Source organism: Anastrepha ludens, chromosome 5, assembly GCF_028408465.1.
Source record: "Anastrepha ludens isolate Willacy chromosome 5, idAnaLude1.1, whole genome shotgun sequence".
Taxonomy (NCBI): Eukaryota; Metazoa; Arthropoda; class Insecta; order Diptera; family Tephritidae; genus Anastrepha; species Anastrepha ludens.
The window spans coordinates 10,743,584-10,764,673 of record NC_071501.1 but is presented as its reverse complement, the minus strand read 5'-3'; the positions used below and the strand labels follow the sequence as shown (position 1 = coordinate 10,764,673).

The 21,090-nt window shown below is 36.4% G+C and overlaps 2 protein-coding genes across 6 annotated transcripts in view; one reads left to right on the top strand and one right to left on the bottom strand.

Annotated features, from left to right (window-relative positions):
* The first annotated feature begins 3,090 nt into the window (after positions 1-3,090).
* On the top strand, positions 3,091-3,832 carry LOC128863255 (uncharacterized). The gene is made up of 2 exons (XM_054102341.1): positions 3,091-3,198; positions 3,299-3,832. Exons 1-2 carry the CDS (start codon positions 3,160-3,162, stop codon positions 3,674-3,676), a joined length of 417 nt encoding a protein of 138 aa, XP_053958316.1. The 5' UTR covers positions 3,091-3,159; the 3' UTR covers positions 3,677-3,832.
* Positions 3,833-18,237: 14,405 nt separating this feature from the next.
* LOC128863104 (non-lysosomal glucosylceramidase) overlaps positions 18,238-21,090 on the bottom strand; it is a 58,802-nt gene continuing 55,949 nt past the window's right edge. For all 5 annotated transcript variants that reach the window (XM_054102047.1, XM_054102048.1, XM_054102049.1 and 2 more), the window contains 3 exons: positions 20,459-20,699; positions 20,179-20,388; positions 18,238-19,385 (listed from right to left, as the gene is read on the bottom strand). In XM_054102047.1, the coding sequence (XP_053958022.1) occupies positions 19,194-19,385; positions 20,179-20,388; positions 20,459-20,699 (643 nt within the window). In that variant the 3' untranslated portion in view covers positions 18,238-19,193. The remainder of the gene's footprint in view (positions 19,386-20,178; positions 20,389-20,458; positions 20,700-21,090) is intronic.

The window sequence follows — 21,090 nt, the reverse complement described above, 5'->3', positions numbered from 1 at the left end:
ACATACAGCCCTGGTCATATAAATAGCACATTTAGACTTCGAACGCAAAGAGTTGAATATGTTTTTAAATAATTATTTTTTATCAGAAAAAAGCAATATGAAAAATACGAAACTAATTTACTTCCACTGTAAAACAAAAAAATTGTCGAAAATAATTTCAGTTCTGATTTCATTTACGCGAACGTTGATAACTCATGAAACCTCCTGGACACATAAATAGCACACCCTAAAAACTTCCAAATAAAAGCAAAAATAGTAAACAAATCAGATAGTTAAGTAATAATATTGTTTTACCATAGTAGTATTTTGTACTATACCCACCGGTTTTGATTACTTCTTCACGTCGGCGCTCCATGCTTTCTACAAGCTTGTGGCATCATTCCTCCTCAAACCATCAACATTTTTGTTTGCGATTTTGACCTTAACGTTACAAATTTTCTATTGCATTGAGGTCAGGGCTCTGCGCCGGCCTCTCTTCTGAGCCATTGCTTCACTGTCTTTGGAGTATGCTTTGTATCATTGTCCTGCATAAATGTCCAATTTAATGGCATAAACTCAAACACAAATAGCTCCATTTTATTCTGGAGTATACCCAGATACTGAATTCTATCCATTTTACCAATCACGCGAACAATCGGCCCAACACCATGCCAGGGAAAAGCTCCCCAAACCATGATGCTTCCGCCGCCGTGTTTAATCGTCTTTTTGTGAACCTAGGATTTAGCGCTTCTAACGCAGAAGCTTGGACAATGACAATATCCGATGAAGCGACGCTTGGAGTGTTTGAGAGAAAGATTCTGCGTAAGATTTTTGGACCTTTGCACGTCGGCAACGGCGAATATCGCAGGCAGTGGAACGATGAGCTGTGTGAGCTTTACGACGACATAGACATAGCGCAGCGAATAAAGATTCAGCGGCTACGTTGGCTGCGTCATGTCGTCCGAATGGATACAAACGTTCCGGCTCTGAAAGTTTTCGATGCGGTACCAGCTGATGGTAGCAGAGGAAGAGGAAGGCCTCCTTTGCGTTGGAAAGACTTGCAGGTGGAGAAGGACTTGACTTCACTTCGTGTGTCCAACTGGCGCCAGTTAGCACGAGCGCTTGATTTTTTGGACGACGCACAATAGTTGTCCCATCTGGTCCCATTCTATTTATTTTGGTTTCGTCGATCTAAAGTACGTTTTTCCAAAACTGAATAGATTTGTCTTTATGGGCTTTTGCAAAGGCAAGTCGGTGTTTGATATGTCTTTTTGAGAGGATTGGTTTTTTTCTGCTTATGCGGCCAAACAGCTGGGCTTCGTTAAGTCGCCTTCGCACAAGCTTTCTGGACACCTGTAGACCAGATTTTTGGTTTATTTCAAGCATTATTTGCCGTGCCGACTTAAAAGGATCTGATTTGCTCTTGCGTATTATAACTCTATCCACATTAACGTCAGTTTTTCGCGGCTTTGGTTTTCTTTCCTTTTTTGCTTAGATAGGATGAACCATATACATATACGTATAACCATTTATATAAACCTTTTTCCGAGAGCACATCATCATTTGAGCTACATATTTCTGCATAGCTTTTTCCGTTTTGACTCATACGGTATGTAAGAGCTCTTTTCTCCGGCATGCAATGTTTTTCACGTCCCATTTTTAGTAATTACTTTAAAATTTTATTTAAGAAACAAAATTTATACTACAAATCGCTGAAACAATATTAAAGTACTCCTCATATTTTGGCTCTACAACTCTTTGTGAGCTTTAGCCTGCTGCACGCTTTGCGCCTTTTTTCCAGTTCGTTATACTAAGTTTCTTGATGTCGTTCTCTAGTTCGTCGGTCCATCTTGTTCTCGGCCTTCCTCTTGCTCTAGTGTTGAACGCTCTGGCTTCTACGATTTTCTTCTGCGCCCTCGTACCGTCCATTCTTGTAATGTGACCCAGCCATATTAACCGCTGCGCTTTGATGAAACGTATAACATTTTCGCCGTTTATCAGTTGATCTAGCTCGTCGTTCCATCTGATCCGTCACTCGCCGTGATCTTTGATTGCTCCGAAAACTCCGAAAGTACTTTTCGTTCAAAGGCTTGCAGTTTTGTTTTATCTGCTTCAATTAGCGCCCACGATTCAGTTGCATAGCATAATACTGGTCTAATGATGGTTTTATACAGAGTCAATTTGCATTGTCTGTTTATTAGTTCTGATTTGATTTTGATTTTAACGACGCTTACGATCTGTTCGTTCATTGAATTGTCTCTACTTAGTTTGAAGCCTAAATAGGTTAAGGATTCAACGATTTCAAAAGAAAAATCGCCAATTTTCAGTTTGCCTGATGTTGGTCTATTTTGTGTGGAGTATTTAAAGTACTACTTCACTTCAAAACAGCAAAAAGCATAAATAAAATAGAACGCGAAAAATTCCATCGAAAAAAACGGTAAATTCCTCGCATAAATGTAAGCTTAATAACGGTAATAAATGTAAACAAACAAATTTATTTGATCAAAGCAGAGTTCGTACTAAAAACTTAACTTAATATATAAAATTCACATTTGTGCCATTTATCTCTCCATGGCTGTATGTATGTGCTTCTTAAAACAGGTTCAAAATACTAAAAATTTAGTATTCATACACCACTTATCCAAAAAAAAAATAGAGTTTTTCTGATAAGTGTGAAAAGTGTCAATGATCTCTTTCTTTATGCAGTGTAAAAATTTTAAAATAAATCTCTATTGTTACTTGAGAAGGCATGGTAAACTGAAAACTTTGCATCCGTTTTTCTCGGCGCTTTGGTTTTTTTGGATTATGGCACCCTTACGGCAAATGAGCGATATGCATAAGGCAGACCAGCCCGTACCACCAACAGATAACCCTGGAAAATATTTTTGAACCCTCAAATACAAAAGGTAATCGGACTTTGAGTCAATTACTTAACTTCCTTTGTGGGCTTTCCTTTTAGAAAAAATATTTGCATTTGTTTACTTAACCTATACTAAACCTTACTAACGCTATTCTACACAATGCAACAGCATGCGAATAATGCAACTGAGATTATTTTTTTCTATTTAATCTTTATTGATTAATCTATTTTATAAGATGGATAGATAATAGATTTCGGTGAGTATAAATACGAGGCATTTCACTTAGAAGCTATCAGTCGTAAAAGTCGTGAAGTAAAAAATGAAATTCTACGTTTTTCTAATTGCCCTGTTTGGCTTGGTATGTATTGTTGTTGTAGTGACATGATTAAAAACTGAAAAAACAAAGGATACTTAGTTTTTTTGCAAAATAGGACACTTATATGCTCACTCCTTTCTAGGTGTTTGCCGAAGTCAAATCAATATCTCGTGAAGAAGTCACAAAGCACCGCTTGGGATGCTTGATTCAAAACCCCAATGCCAGTGAATACTTTGTAAAAATTTTAAATTTCGAGTACCCGGATGTACCAGAGGTAAACGCATATATGGATTGTGTGGCAGAGAAATTGGGTTTAGTGGACCTCAAAACTAACCAAATTAATGTGGATGGAGTGGCCGCATTTTTCTCCGTGGACCCAAATAATGCTGAAGATATGGATATTATTAAGAATTGTGTTGTTAAACCCGAGGAGGAAGGCTTACATGTACGTAGCAAATGCTTGTGTTTATTGAATACGAAGCTTCGAGACAATCTGAAGAAATATCTCGTGGAAGCATGATTATAATCACAATGATTATTAATAACGAATGACTATCGTTCTTAAATTCCATACGAAAACTACTTAAAATTTTTTATCATTAATTAAAATGTGGACCATCTTTGAGTTGTTGTATTTCGTATTAAAATAAATGATTTTACAGCGCAAGCAATTAGATCGAAGTAGTTCACTTTTAAACATTTGCATGAATGTGTTATAAGTAGCCTTTGAATCAAACATTTTTGCCATGTGCTGATCACTCACTTCATCACCGTTGGTAGCGTAAGCACATTTGTAAGTATGCGGAGAGCAGCGATGAGTTCGTCGGACACACAGCAATCGCAAGAGCTACGATTCATACTCGGCGGAACTCGGCAACCAGTGCATTCGTTTGCTTTGGTACGAATTACATTTAGGCCTGAGGGTAGAGGTGGAAAGTTGTGAGTGGGCAGTTTTCATTCAAGTAAAAAATTTGGGATCAGTTAGTCAAGTTACGTCAGTTACGTAGCCATTTCCAACGTAATAAATAATAAATAACAAATAATACGCAAATATTATGAAGAATATTCTCATAGATTACTACCCGAGACTAATCCTAATACAAGGAAATGAATGCTACTGAACTGGCAGTCCATGGCTGGATATAAATCCGGGCCGTTCTGGTCACTTAGATCCGACTATCGTGGGAACGAATCCGTATAAAAAAAATGTTCCTTGTGCTACTTCATTGATACCTCATAATATTGTAGCACATGTTAGTTATAAGAATGTTAATGTATGTAAGAACCCAACGAATTTAAATGTAAGACTGGAAAACTTGAAAAGTGGTTGCCTTAGTTTTTCTATGAAACAATATGGTAAAAAAAATTTCACTAGAAAATGCGCTATTGACCTACAAAAAGATATTGTATAACTAATATGATTTTACTTCCCTTAAGGAATCAATTAAAAAATGTTCTGTTTAACTTTAGTTTAAAACCAAAACATCATTTTCTTAACCACTATTGTCAACAGTCGCGCCCATTGAAGTACCTATGGACACTACCATTTGAATCAAAACATAGGGAGCTAAAATCGTATACAAAAAATATTTGTTCCAGAAAAAACATAACACTATCTCTTGCATTAATATGAACTTTTTTGAAACCATTTATAATTTTAGATATGATACTTACAAGCTAAGCGAAGAAAAATATGAGTTAAAATCGTCGTTATATTTTAACGATATCAAAAATTTACTTTCTGCCGACGTGATCAGTAATTGCGTTTGCTATTCCAATTTTAAACTGAATGGCACAAGTTATAAAAAAGACTATATTGTATTTAATTAGTTAAATAAATAAATTAAATAAATTATGATTCAAACTTTGGATCATACCAAGTTCTCGAAATTTTCGTTGTAAATAGAGAAATATTTTTATTTTGTGAATTTATAAATATCTTAGGGTAAACAAATCACTACCTATCTTTTAAAGTAGGCCCTAAAGGCGGAAATTTTAGAATTATAAAAGCAGATGAATTAAACTATCCACCAATTCATGTGTATATTGTTAACAATGAAAAACTCTTACGGCCAAAAAAGTTTTTTTAATGATTTTTTCCAGTTTGTGTTTCATAAATAAAAGCAGAAAATAAAAAACTAAAATCAAATTTTTTGCATTTTTATTCAATACTAGCAAACCCGGCCCGCTTCGCTGGGCACACTAAAATAGAATAGATATGGTTTAGAACAGAAAAGATATGGTTTTCATATTATTTATTTCTTTATTCTTTATTCAAGCGCTTTGGCATAAACAATATTTTTCGTTTTTCTATTTGCTTTTGAGTAAATATATAATGTTGTTGGCTTCCCAACACGTGAACAGCCAACGTATAGTTGACCATGAGTGAATACTGGTTCTTGTAAATTCATCCCGCATATTTCTAAAGTTCACCCTTGTGATTTATTGATAGTTATTGCAAATGCTAAACGAATGGGCAGTTGCAAACGCTTGAATTCAAATGGCAATTCAGGTGGAATCATAGGAATTCTGGGTATTAGAACGTCTTCATTCTTGAATTTGCCAATTAAAATAGTTGCTTGGATAGCATTATTCATCAATCGTTTGACTACTTCATTTTGTTCTTGACGTTCTTCTGATGTCGCGTTATTCCGGGCATTTCTCATGCGCCTATTATTATTTGTCGAACGACCAATATGATTACGTGATTGTCTTGGCATTTGTACTGTAATAAACATGATTGTAATTATGGTATTCTGAGATTTTAAAACATGTTTTTTTTCAATTTTGTGGATTATATTTTCGATGCATATGTGTTTAAAAGCCCAAGTCCACATGGTCAGGATTATTTTATTTTGTTGTGATTTTCTTAAATCATCTCTTTGCTTCTGAAAATTGGTGACAATTTGCATGATAAGACTATTGATTTTTTCATCAAAGTTACGCTTTTTTCATGCTCTTCTCTTGCATCCTTTAACAATTTCTTTTGTTTTTTCATTTTTTTTTACCTTTTTTTCACTCATGGTGTATCGTAGCTTATCGCAAATGAACCGAAAAAATAAATCCACAAAACATAATTTCACTTGAACATTCGGATTTCACATTAAACTCTCAAATTTCGTAAGAAATTACTCACTGTTCCAAAATCCACTCCAAAAAAATTCACAAAAAATGTTTACACTTTGCACTTACGTCTTCTCCTTATGGCGTCCAAATCTGAAAGAAATATTGACACATTGTAACTCACACTGTCAATTTGACAGTTCAGTTCCGCCCCAAGCGTTAAAAAAGTAAACGACATTATGGCTGGTTCAAAGAACGCTGTACGCGTTGCCGGTGTTCCGAATTACAACCAAACTTTACGAAACCCATTTTCAATACTTATTTAACAATGTGTGTAAGTTTGGTTTAATTCGGTGCAAAGACACGGCGGGTCCACGTTTTGGCATATATTTCGAGACCTTAGTGATCAATAGGTATGAAAATGACCCCGTATTAAAGTACTTATCAACAGCTTTCATTTGATACCCATATTGTACATACACAACCAAAGGTTACCCGGGTCCACGTTTTGAGCTATATCTCGAGACCCCAGTCACGGAGCGACATGAAAAATACTCTGTACTAAAGCATTCACCAACAGCTTCCATTTGATATCCATATTGTACAAACATATCCTAGGGTTACCCGGGTCCACGTTTTGGCCTATATCCCGAGACCCTAGTCACGGAACGGTATTAAAAATACTCTCTACTATAGAAATCATCAACAGCTTCCATTTGCTACCCATATTGTACATACACGTCCGAAGGTTACCCGGGTCCACGTTTTGACCTATATCTCGACACCCTATCTACCAATAGGTATTCAAACTATACGGAAACCATCTTCAATACCTACTTAACAATGTGTGTAAGTTCGGTTTAATTCGGTTTAAAGACACGGCGGGTCCACGTTTTGGCATATATTTCGAGACCCTAGTCATCAATAGGTATGAAAATTAACCCGTATTAAAGCACTTAACCACAGCTTTCATTTGATACCCATATTGTACATACACAACCAAAGGTTACCCGGGTCCACGTTTTGAGCTATATCTCGAGACCCCAGTCACGGAGCGACATGAAAAATACTCTGAACTAAAGCATTCACCAACAGCTTCCAATTGATATCCATATTGTACAAACATATCCTAGGGTTACCCGGGTCCACGTTTTGGCCTATATCCCGAGACCCTAGTCACGGAACGGTATTAAAAATACTCTATACTATAGAAATCATCAACAGCTTCCATTTGCTACCCATATTGTACATACACGTCCGAAGGTTACCCGGGTCCACCTTTTTTACCTATCTCTCGAGACCCTAGTCACGGAGCGGCATGAAAAATACTCTGTACTAAAGCATTCACCAACAGCTTCGAATTGATATCCATATTGTACAAACACATTCTAGGGTCCACGTGTTGGTCTCTATCTCGAGGCCCTAGTCACGGAGCGGCATGAAAAATACTCTGAACTAAAGCATTCACCAACAGCTTCCAATTGATATCCATTTTGTACAAACACATTCTAGGGTCCAAGTGTTGGTCTCTATCTCGAAGCCCTAGTCACGGAGCGGCATGAAAAATACTCTGAACTAAAGCATTCACCAACAGCTTCCAATTGATATCCATATTGTATAAACACATTCTAGGGTCCACGTGTTGATCTCTATCTCGAGGCCCTAGTAACGGAGCGGCATGGAAAATACTCTGAACTAAAGCATTCACCAACAGCTTCAATTTGATATCCATATTGTACAAACACATTCTAGGCTCCACGTTTTGGGCCCTAGTCACGGAGCGGCATGAAAAATACTGTGAACTAAAGCATTCACTAACAGCTTCCATTTGATATCCATATTGTACAAACACATTCTAGGCTCCACGTTTTGGTCTCTATCTCGAGGCCCTAGTCACGGAACGGTATGAGAAATACTCTATACTATAGAAATCATCAACAGCTTCCATTTGCTACCCATATTGTACATATACGTCCGAAGGTTACCCGGGTCCACGTTTTGACCTATATCTCGAGGCCCTATCTACCAATAGGTATTCAAACTATACGGAAACCATCTTCAATACCTACTTAACAATGTGTGTAAGTTTGGTTTAATTCGGTTTAAAGACCCGGCGGGTCCACGTTTTGGCATATATTTCGAGACCCTAGTCATCAATAGGTATGAAAATTACCCCACATTAAAGCACTTATCGACAGCTTTCATTTGATGCCCATATTGCACATCCACAACCAAAGGTTACCCGGGCCCACGTTTTGACCTATATCTCGAGACCCCAGTCACGGAGCGGCATGAGAAATACTCTGTACTAAAGCATTCACCAACAGCTTTCAATTGATATCCATATTGTACAAACACATTCTAGGGTCCACGTGTTGGTCTCTATCTCGGGACCCTAGTCACGGAGCGGCATGAAAAATACTCTGAACTAAAGCATTCACCAACAGCTTCCATTTGATACCCATATTGTATATACACATCCGAAGGTTACCCGGGTCCACGTTTTGACCTATATCTCGAGACCCCAGTCACGGAGCGGCATGAGAAATACTCTGTACTAAAGCATTCACCAACAGCTTCCAATTGATATCCATATTGTACAAACACATTCTAGGGTCCACGTGTTGGTCTCTATCTCGGGACCCTAGTCACGGAGCCGCATGAAAACTACTCTGAACTAAAGCATTCACCAACAGCTTCCATTTGATACCCATATTGTATATACACATCCGAAGGTTACCCGGGCCCACGTTTTGACCTATATCTCGAGACCCCAGTCTCGGAGCGGCATGAAAAATACTCTGTACTAAAGCATTCACCAACAGCTTCAATTTGATATTCATATTGTACAAACACATTCTAGGGTCCACGTTTTGGTCTCTATCTCGAGACCCTAGTCACGGAGCGGCATGAAAAATACTCTGAACTAAAGCATTCACCAACAGCTTTCATTTGATACCCATATTGTATATACACATCCGAAGGTTACCCGGGTCCACGTTTTGACCATTTTCCCGGCAATTATTCGAATTTTTCTCACCTTTTAAGCCTTCCCTAGACCTCCACGAATAATTCAAGACCAAGATAAGATAAATCCGTTCAGCCATTCTCGAGTTATAAGCGAACATAGGGACAGATTTTCACATTTAGATTTAAAATAGATATAGATATAGATTTAAAACATTTCATAATCTGAAAAGTGAGGTAGATTTTTTAAAATTGAGAAAAAAGCTATTTTTCTTTTAGTATTGTAAATTTTTACTAGAAACAAAATAACAGATTCCCTAATTCGAGAAAATTTTACTCTAAAATGAGTAATATTTGTATTTTCTTTTAGCAAAATATTATCTATTTCAAACATAAAATTTATTACAAATATAAAAACAAATTCCTTAAATCGGGAAAGTTTTTCTCGAAAGCATATAAACATTTTTCCTTCATTTTGAGAAAATATCAGATACTGAAAAGAGGTTTCTTTTTGAGTGCACTTGTTTAGTTAATAAAAGTTAAAAAAAAAAATATAATTAAAAAAAAAATAAAAATATTAATAAAAAAAAAATAGAAATAATAAAAAAAATAGAAATAATAAAAAAAATACAAATAATAAAAAAAATAATTGGTTTGGTCCTCATTCACCCTTCCACTTTGCTTCTTTTTTTGGAAAAGATAGAACAAGGTCGTTGCAATCATTATACGCCTGCGGTTGGCCGTTCCTAAGATGGTACCTGTAGCTCGAATCATCTCCAACAACAGATCAAAAAAGTCACATCCAACAGTTCGGAGAGATCCTGCATAATTCTATTTTTCATGCTGTTGTACGCGTGTGTAAAGTGGACCAAGAGACGGTATGTGGCGGATTTTTGGATACTTTCTTGCTTTATGCGCTCTAAATTTCTTTCCTGTCTTTGAAACATTCTATGCATACACATTTTCTTACCTATACATACACGCACACATAACTACATACATAAATACATACATGCATTCATGAAGATGCAATAGGCCGCTCACTCTTCCGTGAAATACTACCTAACGGTTGTCCCGCGGGAGGGAAACGAGGCTGGAGTGGGTTTTTAGTGGGTGAGTCGAAAGACAAGACCCACACTTTTTCAATGCTTTTTGCCACCTCTAGAAAAAAAAACCAAAAAAAAAACCCCTACATGCATAGATACATACCTATACAGTCACTCGCACCTTATTTGATGCAGATACGATGTTTTTATAAAGTTTTCTTTATTTCATGATATTTTGCGAAAATGCAAAACAGAGCATGCAGACATCTTATTTATTTTACATTATTTCATTTCTCAACATAAAATCCAAAAAAGTGTCCACTCATTTTATTGTAATGCCAAAAAACAAAAAACAAACACAAACATACAGAGAGTTCATGCCGTAGCTTAAATGATGCAGTAAGTTAGTTTTGGACCATTTCAAAAAAGGAAGGCTGCATCGTAAAATAGCTCAAATTGTAGTTCACTTTATTGAACGCGTTATGCATGAAAATCGTGTGGTAAATAAGGGACGACAGACTTCAAATAAAACTTTCACAGAGAAAGAGTGGCAGTGATTAGTGCGGCAAGTGAAGAAAAATCCTGCAACAAGCGCTCCAAATTTAACTGAAATGGGCAAACAAATTTATTTAAGACTCGCCATCCAGAAACTGTGCGAAAAATTTTGAGGGAAGCAAATTTGAATGGTAGAATAGCCCGTAATAAACCCTTCGTAAGTGCATAGAGCAGAAATATTTTTTGTATTTTATGTTGAAAAATGAAATAAAGCAAAATAAATTAGATGTTTGCATACTCTATTTTTCCATTTTCACAAAATATTGCAGAATATAGAACAAAAAATCTTCTAAATAAGGTGTGAGTGACTGTATTCCTAGTTCATTACAAAACAACTAAAATTTTAATTATCTACTATTGTCATTACACTTCAAAGAGGCAATCCATTAGTGAGTCAGCTGCAAATCTCAGAGCTCACTGAGCCGGCGCTAAATATACGAGTACATATACAGTATTTCCCGGATATAAGCATCGTTTAAAATGCAGATGGAAGTGCTTATATGTACATATGAAAATAAGTGTTAAGCACTGACTGTGCATATTTTAATTTCTCGGCTATAAGCATTACCGGTGAATCTACATAGTAGGACAAATCAAACGACTAGCTTCATTAAATTAAATAAGTTCCCATTGAAATAAGAACAAATTGAGATTTCATTTCATGTATGTGCAACAAATTTTAAGTGTACAGAGATCAATAAATACTTATACTGAATTTTGGGCCATTAATTGTATTATATGTATTCAAAAACTTGCAAAGTAGGGGAAAGTGAGAGAGCAAAATGACATTCCATTTTTAGGGGAAACTGCAAGCTCTTACTGAATAAATTTTTACTTGGAAGCAGTAATGTTTGTCTCCCAAACGAGCAAAAAACATCTAATATGCAGCGACAGCAAATCCGTCATTGAAGCCTTGCAGAACCCATAAAACTATCTGTTACTCATCAATATGATAAGAAATATAATATTATACTAGTATATGAAAAGAAAGACGCAATCAAAATTATGTGGGTTCCTAGTCATGCTGGAATCAAAAGCAACGAAGTTGCTGATGAACGTGCAAATAAAGCACGGATGCAGCCATTACATTTCTTTAACCACCTCACTCCTAAAGACCTATGGATGTATGCGTCAAATTACTTAGCCGGAAAACTCACGCATGATTGGGCCACATATCATCACTACTACAAATTAAATAATCCCCGTGGAACAAAACCGATTTTCCCATCTGACTCTCCTGCAATATACCAGATTTATCAGTACAACATCTCCTGGACGAATGCCTTGACCTAAGTCAAATCCGAACAACAGTTTTTGGCAGCAGCAAACCCTCTGACCATCTGAAATTAGCAAACTCAGCAATATTAACGCTTTCCTTAAAATTTCAAATCTAAGCTAAACTAAATATATAAAATTATTGTTACTTCCATCCGGCATAACACAACGTTTTTGTTTGTTTTTAATACTTAATGTAAATTATCTCTAAATTATCTAAAATAGTCTTATAAGTATAAATCTCGAGCCCAATGCATTAGTAGCCAGAGTTCTTGTTAAATTTTAGTGTATTGGTTATTCATAACTATTACTCTTACATATAAATAAATAAATAAATAAAAATAAATAAATTTTTACTTGTAAGAATTTGCAAGTGAGAAAAACAGGTGATCGCAAAAGAATAAACGTTCTTCATTTGACAGATATGATGAAATGGAAGAAATTGTTGTGGACGGAATAAAATCATGTATTGCTTAAGCTTATTATTATTTTTTTTTTAATTTAATACCAGGTAGCCCAACTGAAAATATTTTTAATTTCACAACCAAAGAAAAGCGGCAATACTTTCAATGTGGCATTACGATACGTTTCGCACGTCACGTCAGTCAAATACGTTGCCGCAACGGACACAGAGGACCCGTGTCAGCCCCGTAACTTATGGCAAGTTACTGGATAATTTTTACATGAACAGATCTATGTATTGAGATTGATCAGGCATAAACTTATTTTTAGGGATAAGGGCAAAATTAAATTTTCTTGCTATAAATGGGAATATAAGCAATTTTTCGGTGTTTGCAAGCGGGAAATGCTTATGTATAAGCAAAAAATACTGTATGCATATACATATGTATGCATGCATGTGCATATCTATATATAAACCTATATATAAGTATGCATTTGTGTATGAATTTCTCCACAATAAGTATTTGCAAAGGTCTTCTTTTCGTACCATTCGCTATGACTGCTTGCAGATAATGTTAATGTTCTCTGCTGGTTGCGTTAATATTAAGGGGAAATAATCCGCCACCCACCAACAAATAAACAAATCACTCAGTCAGTCGAGACATGCTTGACGTTTGCTGTCCTGCAATTATTTGGGATGCGAATTTTGTAAGTGCAGCAAAAATATTAATATCACAAATGAATGGTGGGTTTTATAGTGCATAAGTATCTATGTATGTATGTATGTATGTATGTATGCATGTAAACCGCCTGAATACATTGAATAGCAATTTCAGGCTACTGTTGTTGCTGTTACATCGGGCACCTTTCAGTTTTCATAATTTTTGATTTCTTAATACTTTCATAAATTGAAGGACTAAACGTTTGCTATTTGCTGGAATTGACATTTTCAAAAGCTTTAAGCTCTGCACATATGCACACACACAAAAACATACATACATACATACATAAATATATAAATTAATACTTTAATATTAATTTGGGAAAGAAGAAATCCTTTTCTTTTTTGCGTAAAATTTTAGCGCAAATGGCTTAAAACTGTTTCATGGTCGATCTTAACAATATGAGAAGTTAGAATGCTTCTCGGGGATAGAGCTCCAAAGAAATGTAAAGGCCTAGCTCCATCTGGTAACACTGAGGATCAATAGGTCTATGTGATGGCTTTCAGCCAGCCAGGTCAACCTAACCTATGTTCGATCTTTAGCTCCTGGGTGATGCTACGACTACGAACAGGCCGATCAACTTCGCTTATTTCTGTCCAGCAGTGGCACGAGGCAGACTAAATTACGTGGAAAATGGGGCTGTAGATCCAAATCTCCTGGTAGAAATTAAGCCTACAGCAGTTTTAGGATTTATTAAAATCCTACAATTGTTTGAGCAGGCTAGGTAGGTAGGTAGGTATAGTGGTTGTCGTTTGACACACCTAGGTCTGCTGTAGACCCATTGTGATACCACCGGGGCTGACCCCTCTCCTCACTCTACATCGTCCTCATTGAACCAACCTGTGGCTTTGATATATCTAACAAGACTTGTTATTTTTATATTGGCTACTTCTGCCAAGTTATTTATGGAGCTTTTTCCTAAAATATTGAACCTTCTTCTATACAGAGCCATGCACCCGCATAGAAAGTGTTCTATAGTCTCTTCTTCTTCAATGTCGTTACAGCTTCTGCAATAGTCATTATAGGGTGCTCCCAGTTTACTGGCATGCCTGCCAATCAGACAATGCCCTGTTAGGACCCCCAGAAGATTTCTCATGATTTTCCTGTTTAGTTTCAACAGTCGGTTTGTGCGGCCCATGTTCCATTCCGGGCACGTCATTCTACTAGTTGCACAGGTCAGGGACTGAGACCATAGCCTGTTGGCAGCACTGATAGTGTGTTTATCTATAAGCATCTTGCAAGTTGCTAAAGGTATAGGTAGGTATGTTCGCTTTGTCTAGTTGGATCGGTAATGTGGTACCCAATCTCGCCAGTTCATCTGCTTTGCAGTTGCCTTCTATGTCTCTATGACCCGGCACCCAGAGCAGGTTTATTACAAAGTACTGTTATAGTTCTATCAGAACGTCGATACATTCTTTTACTGTCTTCGAGTTAATATTAGGCGATTTTAAAGCTTTCAGGGCCGATTGACTATATGCATATGTGTTTATAACTCTTGTTGTGAGCACACTTTTATTTAGGGCTAGCAGGCTTTCTCTGATAGCCAATATTTCAGCTTGAAATACGCTGCAGTGACCCGGTAAACGGTATGAAATATTGTCATACATTCCTTCAGAATTAAGGCCTCCGCCTACTAGCTCATTTAGCTTGGAACCATCAGTATAGATGCTGATTTCGCTCCTATTGCCCCCTTACCCATTGCCCCAATCTTCTCTCGTTGGGAAAGTTGTGGTAAAGGATGTGTTTAAATGCAACTCTACTGTGCTCCAAAAGTCTGTCGTAGGAAGGGGTATTCGTCTAGTATTCTTGCGTGACCTCTTCTGTTAGTGGTTAAGTTGGAAAATTTTCTTAACCTAAGTGCCGATTTCGCCGCCAATTGTTTGCTGTAGGTCTCAATCGGTAATAGGTGCAGCATGACATTCATCGCTGAGCAGGCTACATGGCTGCACAATAGATCCCTTCAGGTCGCAGTGCACAAACATCCAATCAATAATAATAATAAACAATTAAGAAATGCAATAAAATATTTTAAATAATGTTTTTTTATTTTTTTATTTAACATCGTAATATGAAACTTGGTCAATACATCGATTAATACATACATAAATAACTGTTGCAACCTTTAGCTTCGAACATATTTTTTTTATATATTTTCAAGTTTAGAAATGTAAATAATTTTTGCATATTCTGACTTTTAATTTTCAAATACTTCAATACTATGGTTCAGAACCGTGTTAAGCATCGTAGTACATACATATGTACATATAAACGCACACATACATATGCAATTTTATATTATATATAATTTAGTTGTGTATAGTTTTGAACAAAGGCAACACTTTTTATTTTGCTTTCAATTGCACGCACGAGCATCAAATATGCAGGTAAATATTTATTTATTATTACCTTAATAAATTTAACATTTAATAATAAACCGGGTTTTGTGCCTTGTTCACGCCGTGTTTTGCTTGCACGAAATTATATTGAAAACTTTATTGATTCGCACTTGAATAAATCAGAATAAAATAAATCAGTATAAATTAAATATTTATTATTAACATTAATTTGTGGCATATAATTGCGAATTGGGGCACTAAACTTAATGCAGTATTCAGCTCAATATGAATTCCGCAAAATATTTATACAGAAAAGATGCATTTAATATAAATTAATTACTTTCTTGTATAACTTTCGGTCTTACGCGAGTTCAGGTTTAGAGGGTTTCCCCATTCCCCTCTTAGTAAAGTTTTCTTAAGCATGTAAATCAGTTTAACCATCCGTGGGACACCTTTTTTAAAACCTACGGTTGGGCACCCGGGTCTGGCCTTTTTTCGTCCTGTTCGAGGATCCTTCTTGAAAGGTTATATCCAGGGGTTAGGGGTAGTAAAAATTTTCAAAAAATTGGATGGTTTTTTTCATGCATTTTCTTAAAGTATAATATCTTAAAAATATTGTATGAAAATTTGAAGTGAATCCGAAAAATACTTTTCGAGTTATTCAACAATTAACAAAGGGCGCTGGGGCGCTCCGAAGCTCAAAACTTTAAATGCGTTTTTCTCAAAACTATGATTTTGGAACTGGTGATCACTGTAACTTAAAAACCGCGTGGTAGATTTCAATAAAATTTATACTGCTTTTGAAAAACTTAAGGATTTTTTTTAAATTTCGATTTTTTTTAACAAAATTAATTGTCGGTTTTTTTCTCGAAAATCTGAAAAATATTTCCTTAGGCCGCCAGATTGTAATTTTGAAAAAAAGCTTCAATCAGGCACAAGATTATCTACTAGTACAACTAATTTCTCTTATCCTATTGATTTTAGATGAATCTCCAAGGACTTGTGATGATCACCGCAAGGGACTTCAGTGGCTGACTACTCCTGACCCCATAAATCGATAGAAAATTAAATTTTAGGCAGCTACCTGGAAGCTCAAGTCGTTAGCTATAAATGAAATATGTTACATTCACCGCCAAAGTCGAAAAAGTCTGGTCAGACCCAAGTGCTCAACGCAGGGTTAAAGATTTTTCTAGGCATTATTTATTATATTTTAAATTTAAAGAAATTATAATTCTAGTACAGGCATTCTTTTAATTGAGCGTTACAAATATAGTCACTGGCGTATGTCGGTCAAATATTGTGGAGTAGTCTGATTTCTTGGTTGGTTAGAGTGGTGATTCATCCAGAATCTAACTAGAGACTCCGTACCATTTTGTTGCCACACCCTCGCTACCAACTTGTTTAACAGTTATTTACAGCAAGACTATATCCAGTCTGTGCGGTTTAGGAACCTTATTAGGCTGTTGTCGTCTAAGCCAGACAGTTGTTCGAGACTCTCAAACAGCGGTTTGCCCAGGGTCAACATTCTGGCCTTCCATAGGGTAGCGCATTCACAGAAGAAATGGAAGATTGTTTCCTTTTTCTCCGGTTGTTTACAACTCTGACAGTGTGTGTTGTGAGGGCTGCCCATTTTGGCAGCTTGTTCTCCGATAGACCAAAAGCCATTTATGATTTCCGTTAGTCAATACGCATCCCGTCGTTTCATGTTTATCAATGTCGACGATTGCTTGAGGTTGTAGGTGGGCCACAACGTCTGGTCCCACCATCTACAATCCGCGATTCGAAGGTATTTTAGGGAAATTGCCTTCTTGACTGCATCTATTGGTGTGAATACCGGCTCTGCAAGAACGTTATTCACGGCAGATCCCTCTCTTGCCAATTCATCTGCTTTTTCGTTACCTTCAATGTTCCGGTGTCCCGGGACCCAGATTAACGTTACTCTATGGTTTTCACTCAAGGTGGTAAGGCTATTCCAACTGTGTTCTACCACTTTAGAGGTTGTTGTAGCTGAACCCAGTGCCTGGATTGCAGCTTGGCTATCCGAAAGAATAGCGTTATTGCACTTAAAAGAGAAGTCTGCGATTAGTAGCCTACAAGTTTCCCCAATAGCCAGTACTTCCGCCTGGAAGACACTGCTGGTATTAGGGAGACACAAAGATTTTTCAATTCCAAGTCTATGAGAATATATACCAGCTCCAACACCACAATCCATTTTACTGCCATCTGTATAGGCTGTAGTGTCGAAGTTGTTAAGTGAGAATCTCTTATTCCATTTCTCCTTAGATGGAAAGAGAGTAGCAAAATTCCTCTTGAAAGTTATCATTGGGACGATGTAATCAGTCTTCTCAGAGGCTAACTTAGTTTGTCGCCATAATAAACTTGCGTGCCTTTAAGCTTTTTATTTCCAGCGACCCGCTTCATTTAACCTAAATGCACTCATGATTGTCGTCTTCTTTATATGTAAAAGCAAATTTTACATGGCCCACCCTATAGGTCTATTGGAATAACGTGCGTCAGTACATTGAGGGCCTCCCTAGGACATGCTCTGATTGCATCGACTGTTATTGCACAGGCTGATCTTTGTATTCTGCCGAGGAATTTGGTATTGTAATCTCTCCCTAGAGCTTTCCACTAAACTACCGAACCAACGATAAAATTGATTTCTTACATTTATGGTAAAAAAAACGGTTTCTATAAAAAAAGTACGAAAAAAAGTCACATAACAAGTAAATATGTTACTTTTTTATTAAACATTACACACCGTCTTTGAAGTCTTTTAATCTTTCGAAATAAAATATTAAAAAAACAAACACTTCAGAGAAGCATCGGTATGCTGAGTTCAAACACCAGACGGCAAAACTATAAAAGGTGATACAAAACAAATTACAATAAAAAGTAATGACGACGATTTAGACTGCCTGTGTGAATTATTCTAACAGATGACTGACATTGAAAAAGTTAATCGATAAGATGAAATAGGCCAATGGAAGTTGTTATTTTTTAGAATAAATCAGTAATACTTTTTTCCCAGCACATTCATATTCAAATTACGCCGGCAGCTTATGTCCTAAAACAAAATCGAATTAGCTTTTCACGAGGAACAACTTTCTGACCTTCTCACTTTAATAATACGTCATTAATACTAAGCGCATATAAATGTTTGCTATATAACTCGTAAGCTCGTTTGTCAACAAGTGCAATTTCTTCGAATTTGGTTCGACTTTTTCCCATTTTTTGTACTTTCGCAATAACAAAGTTAACTCGCTTTTGTAAAAAATATCAAATCTTGTGCTTTCACATTTACATCTAAATACTACACATATAAAATGCCCATTACTTGTCTTCTTCTCTCGTCTCTCCTCTTCTCAATCTTTGGTTCGTAAGCGCGTCTTAGCTAAGCTTATTTTTGAACAGGGATTTTACTTTAAAATTAACAAAAAAATGCTTTCGAATTTATGACATATACATATATACATACAATAGTAATCCTTTAACAACTTGCAGTTTTTCGCAGCAATACATTCATATTACGCACAGAGTTTTGATTAATATGAGGCAAGAAAAAAAAGACATGACATTTCTTTGCCTATAATGCAGCGTCTGTTAGAGTGAATATCAGTTGTATGGCTGGCATTATTTTTAAAATGTATGAAACTGCTTTGTGATTTCGTTTAGTCGCGTAGCGCTTTTCTCCGCTCCCAAGCCACTTGCATGGACCAAATACTGAGAGGTCGCATATAGCCAATTGAGCGATAATGTTTTTCGCCGTACAACGCCTCTGGCGTGTCAAAGTTCATACCAATGCGTTCGCTGAGTGTTTTGTAGAGGCCACCAGCAGTTTGAAAGCCCTCCTCGAACATGCCCTGAAAGAAATTGGTAAGAGTTTGTGTTTTTAAAAATTAAAATTTGACGTTGAGTTATAATAAATATTTGTCAGTTATATAATTTCTTATTTAATATAAATAATTAGTTATAAAATCTATTGCCGATACATAAATCAATTTTAAAATAAAAATGAATATTTGGCGCATAGGTGTTTCGCCGAGCTCCTCCTCCTATTTGTGGCGTGCGTCTTGATGTTGTTACACAATTTTTCTATCATTCAATCTAGTTTTTTTTTTTTTGAATCTATAACTTCCACCAAATTTGAGGTACCAAGTTTTGTCGTTTTTGAAAAGTACCGTTATATGGAAGGTGAGCGTGGTTATTGACTGATTTTGCTCAACCCTAAATAAAGGGTATGCCATGAAAAAGCTCCTCCATGCCATGAAAAAGCTGCCATTCGGAGTCGGTTTGAAACTGGAGGTCCCTCCATTTGTGGAACAACACGGCTAAACACCCAAAACGGGTGAGCGCACCAATAATATATAAATTAAATAATATGTATACAAAGTTTTATTGAAATATATTATTTTTACTCGAGTTATCGTGCACAGGGACAGACAGACTGGTAAACATACTTGGCTAAATCGATTCCGCTCAGCATTCTGAGAATTTTTGTACATTACAAGTATGTATCTAAATCTATATCGATTCCTTTATGCTGTTGTATGTGAAAACCGTTACGTGAGCGAAATTATTTATAATACCCTTGTCCACAAATGCGCGGGCATAAAAATAAAAAGAAAGTATGTATTGTAATTCACAATTACTTACCTCCTGTATCATAGTAGCGGCCAAAGCAAATGTCACACCTGTCCACACTTCCTCACTCTGTAAGGTCGTATAATCGGCATGCCCAGATTTTTCAGGATCCGAATTAGGAATGAAACCATTAACGGCGCCAATATTTCCGTCATGGAAACCCATAACATTATTTAGATAGATTTTTTTCAAGGCCGAACGTACATTCTCCTTTGGATAAACCTGGGCGCAAAACAATAAATCATCAGAAGATAACAAGGAATGGGTAAATAAACGCCAATTTGAAACTCACCTCATAATCGAATCCGCATGTTTTCAGATACCAATGCCCGCACAACTGATCTGCCATTATGGTGTCCTTGTTGTGGATATCGAAACGATAATAGCTGCCATTCCATAGTTTCGCCTCCAGCGAATGTTTGCCTTTGTCCAATAGATCTTGAAAACGCAAGCAATCGTTAGGCTGATCCAGCAGCGTAGCCATTACCGACATGGTTTGCAAGGCAGCGAGCCATAGGCCAGAACAGTAGGCGCTACAAATAAATGAGGCAGTCTGATGTTAGATTCATTTGCGGAGGATGGATATTCAAGCAAGAGAAGTTTCGAGAAACAATCGATGAAAAAATTAAATGAAATGCCTGAGAAAGAACAGTTTTACGCTTAATATTTAAATAATATACAGAGTTAACGACAAATCTGGCTGAAATTTATTCCGAATGTAGCACAGATGCCAAAATTAAGTATGGAATTTGATTCCACCTTTTTATTTTTTTTTTTACTTTATTTAAAGTTTTACCACCGATTTTCATGATTTTTGCATATTTAGGAAGGCTGATGCTTTTGCAATTATGTGTCAAAGTTTCAGGCCAATCAGAGCAAAATTGAAAAAGTTATGGCACTTTTACTGAAAGAATTTGGACAGTT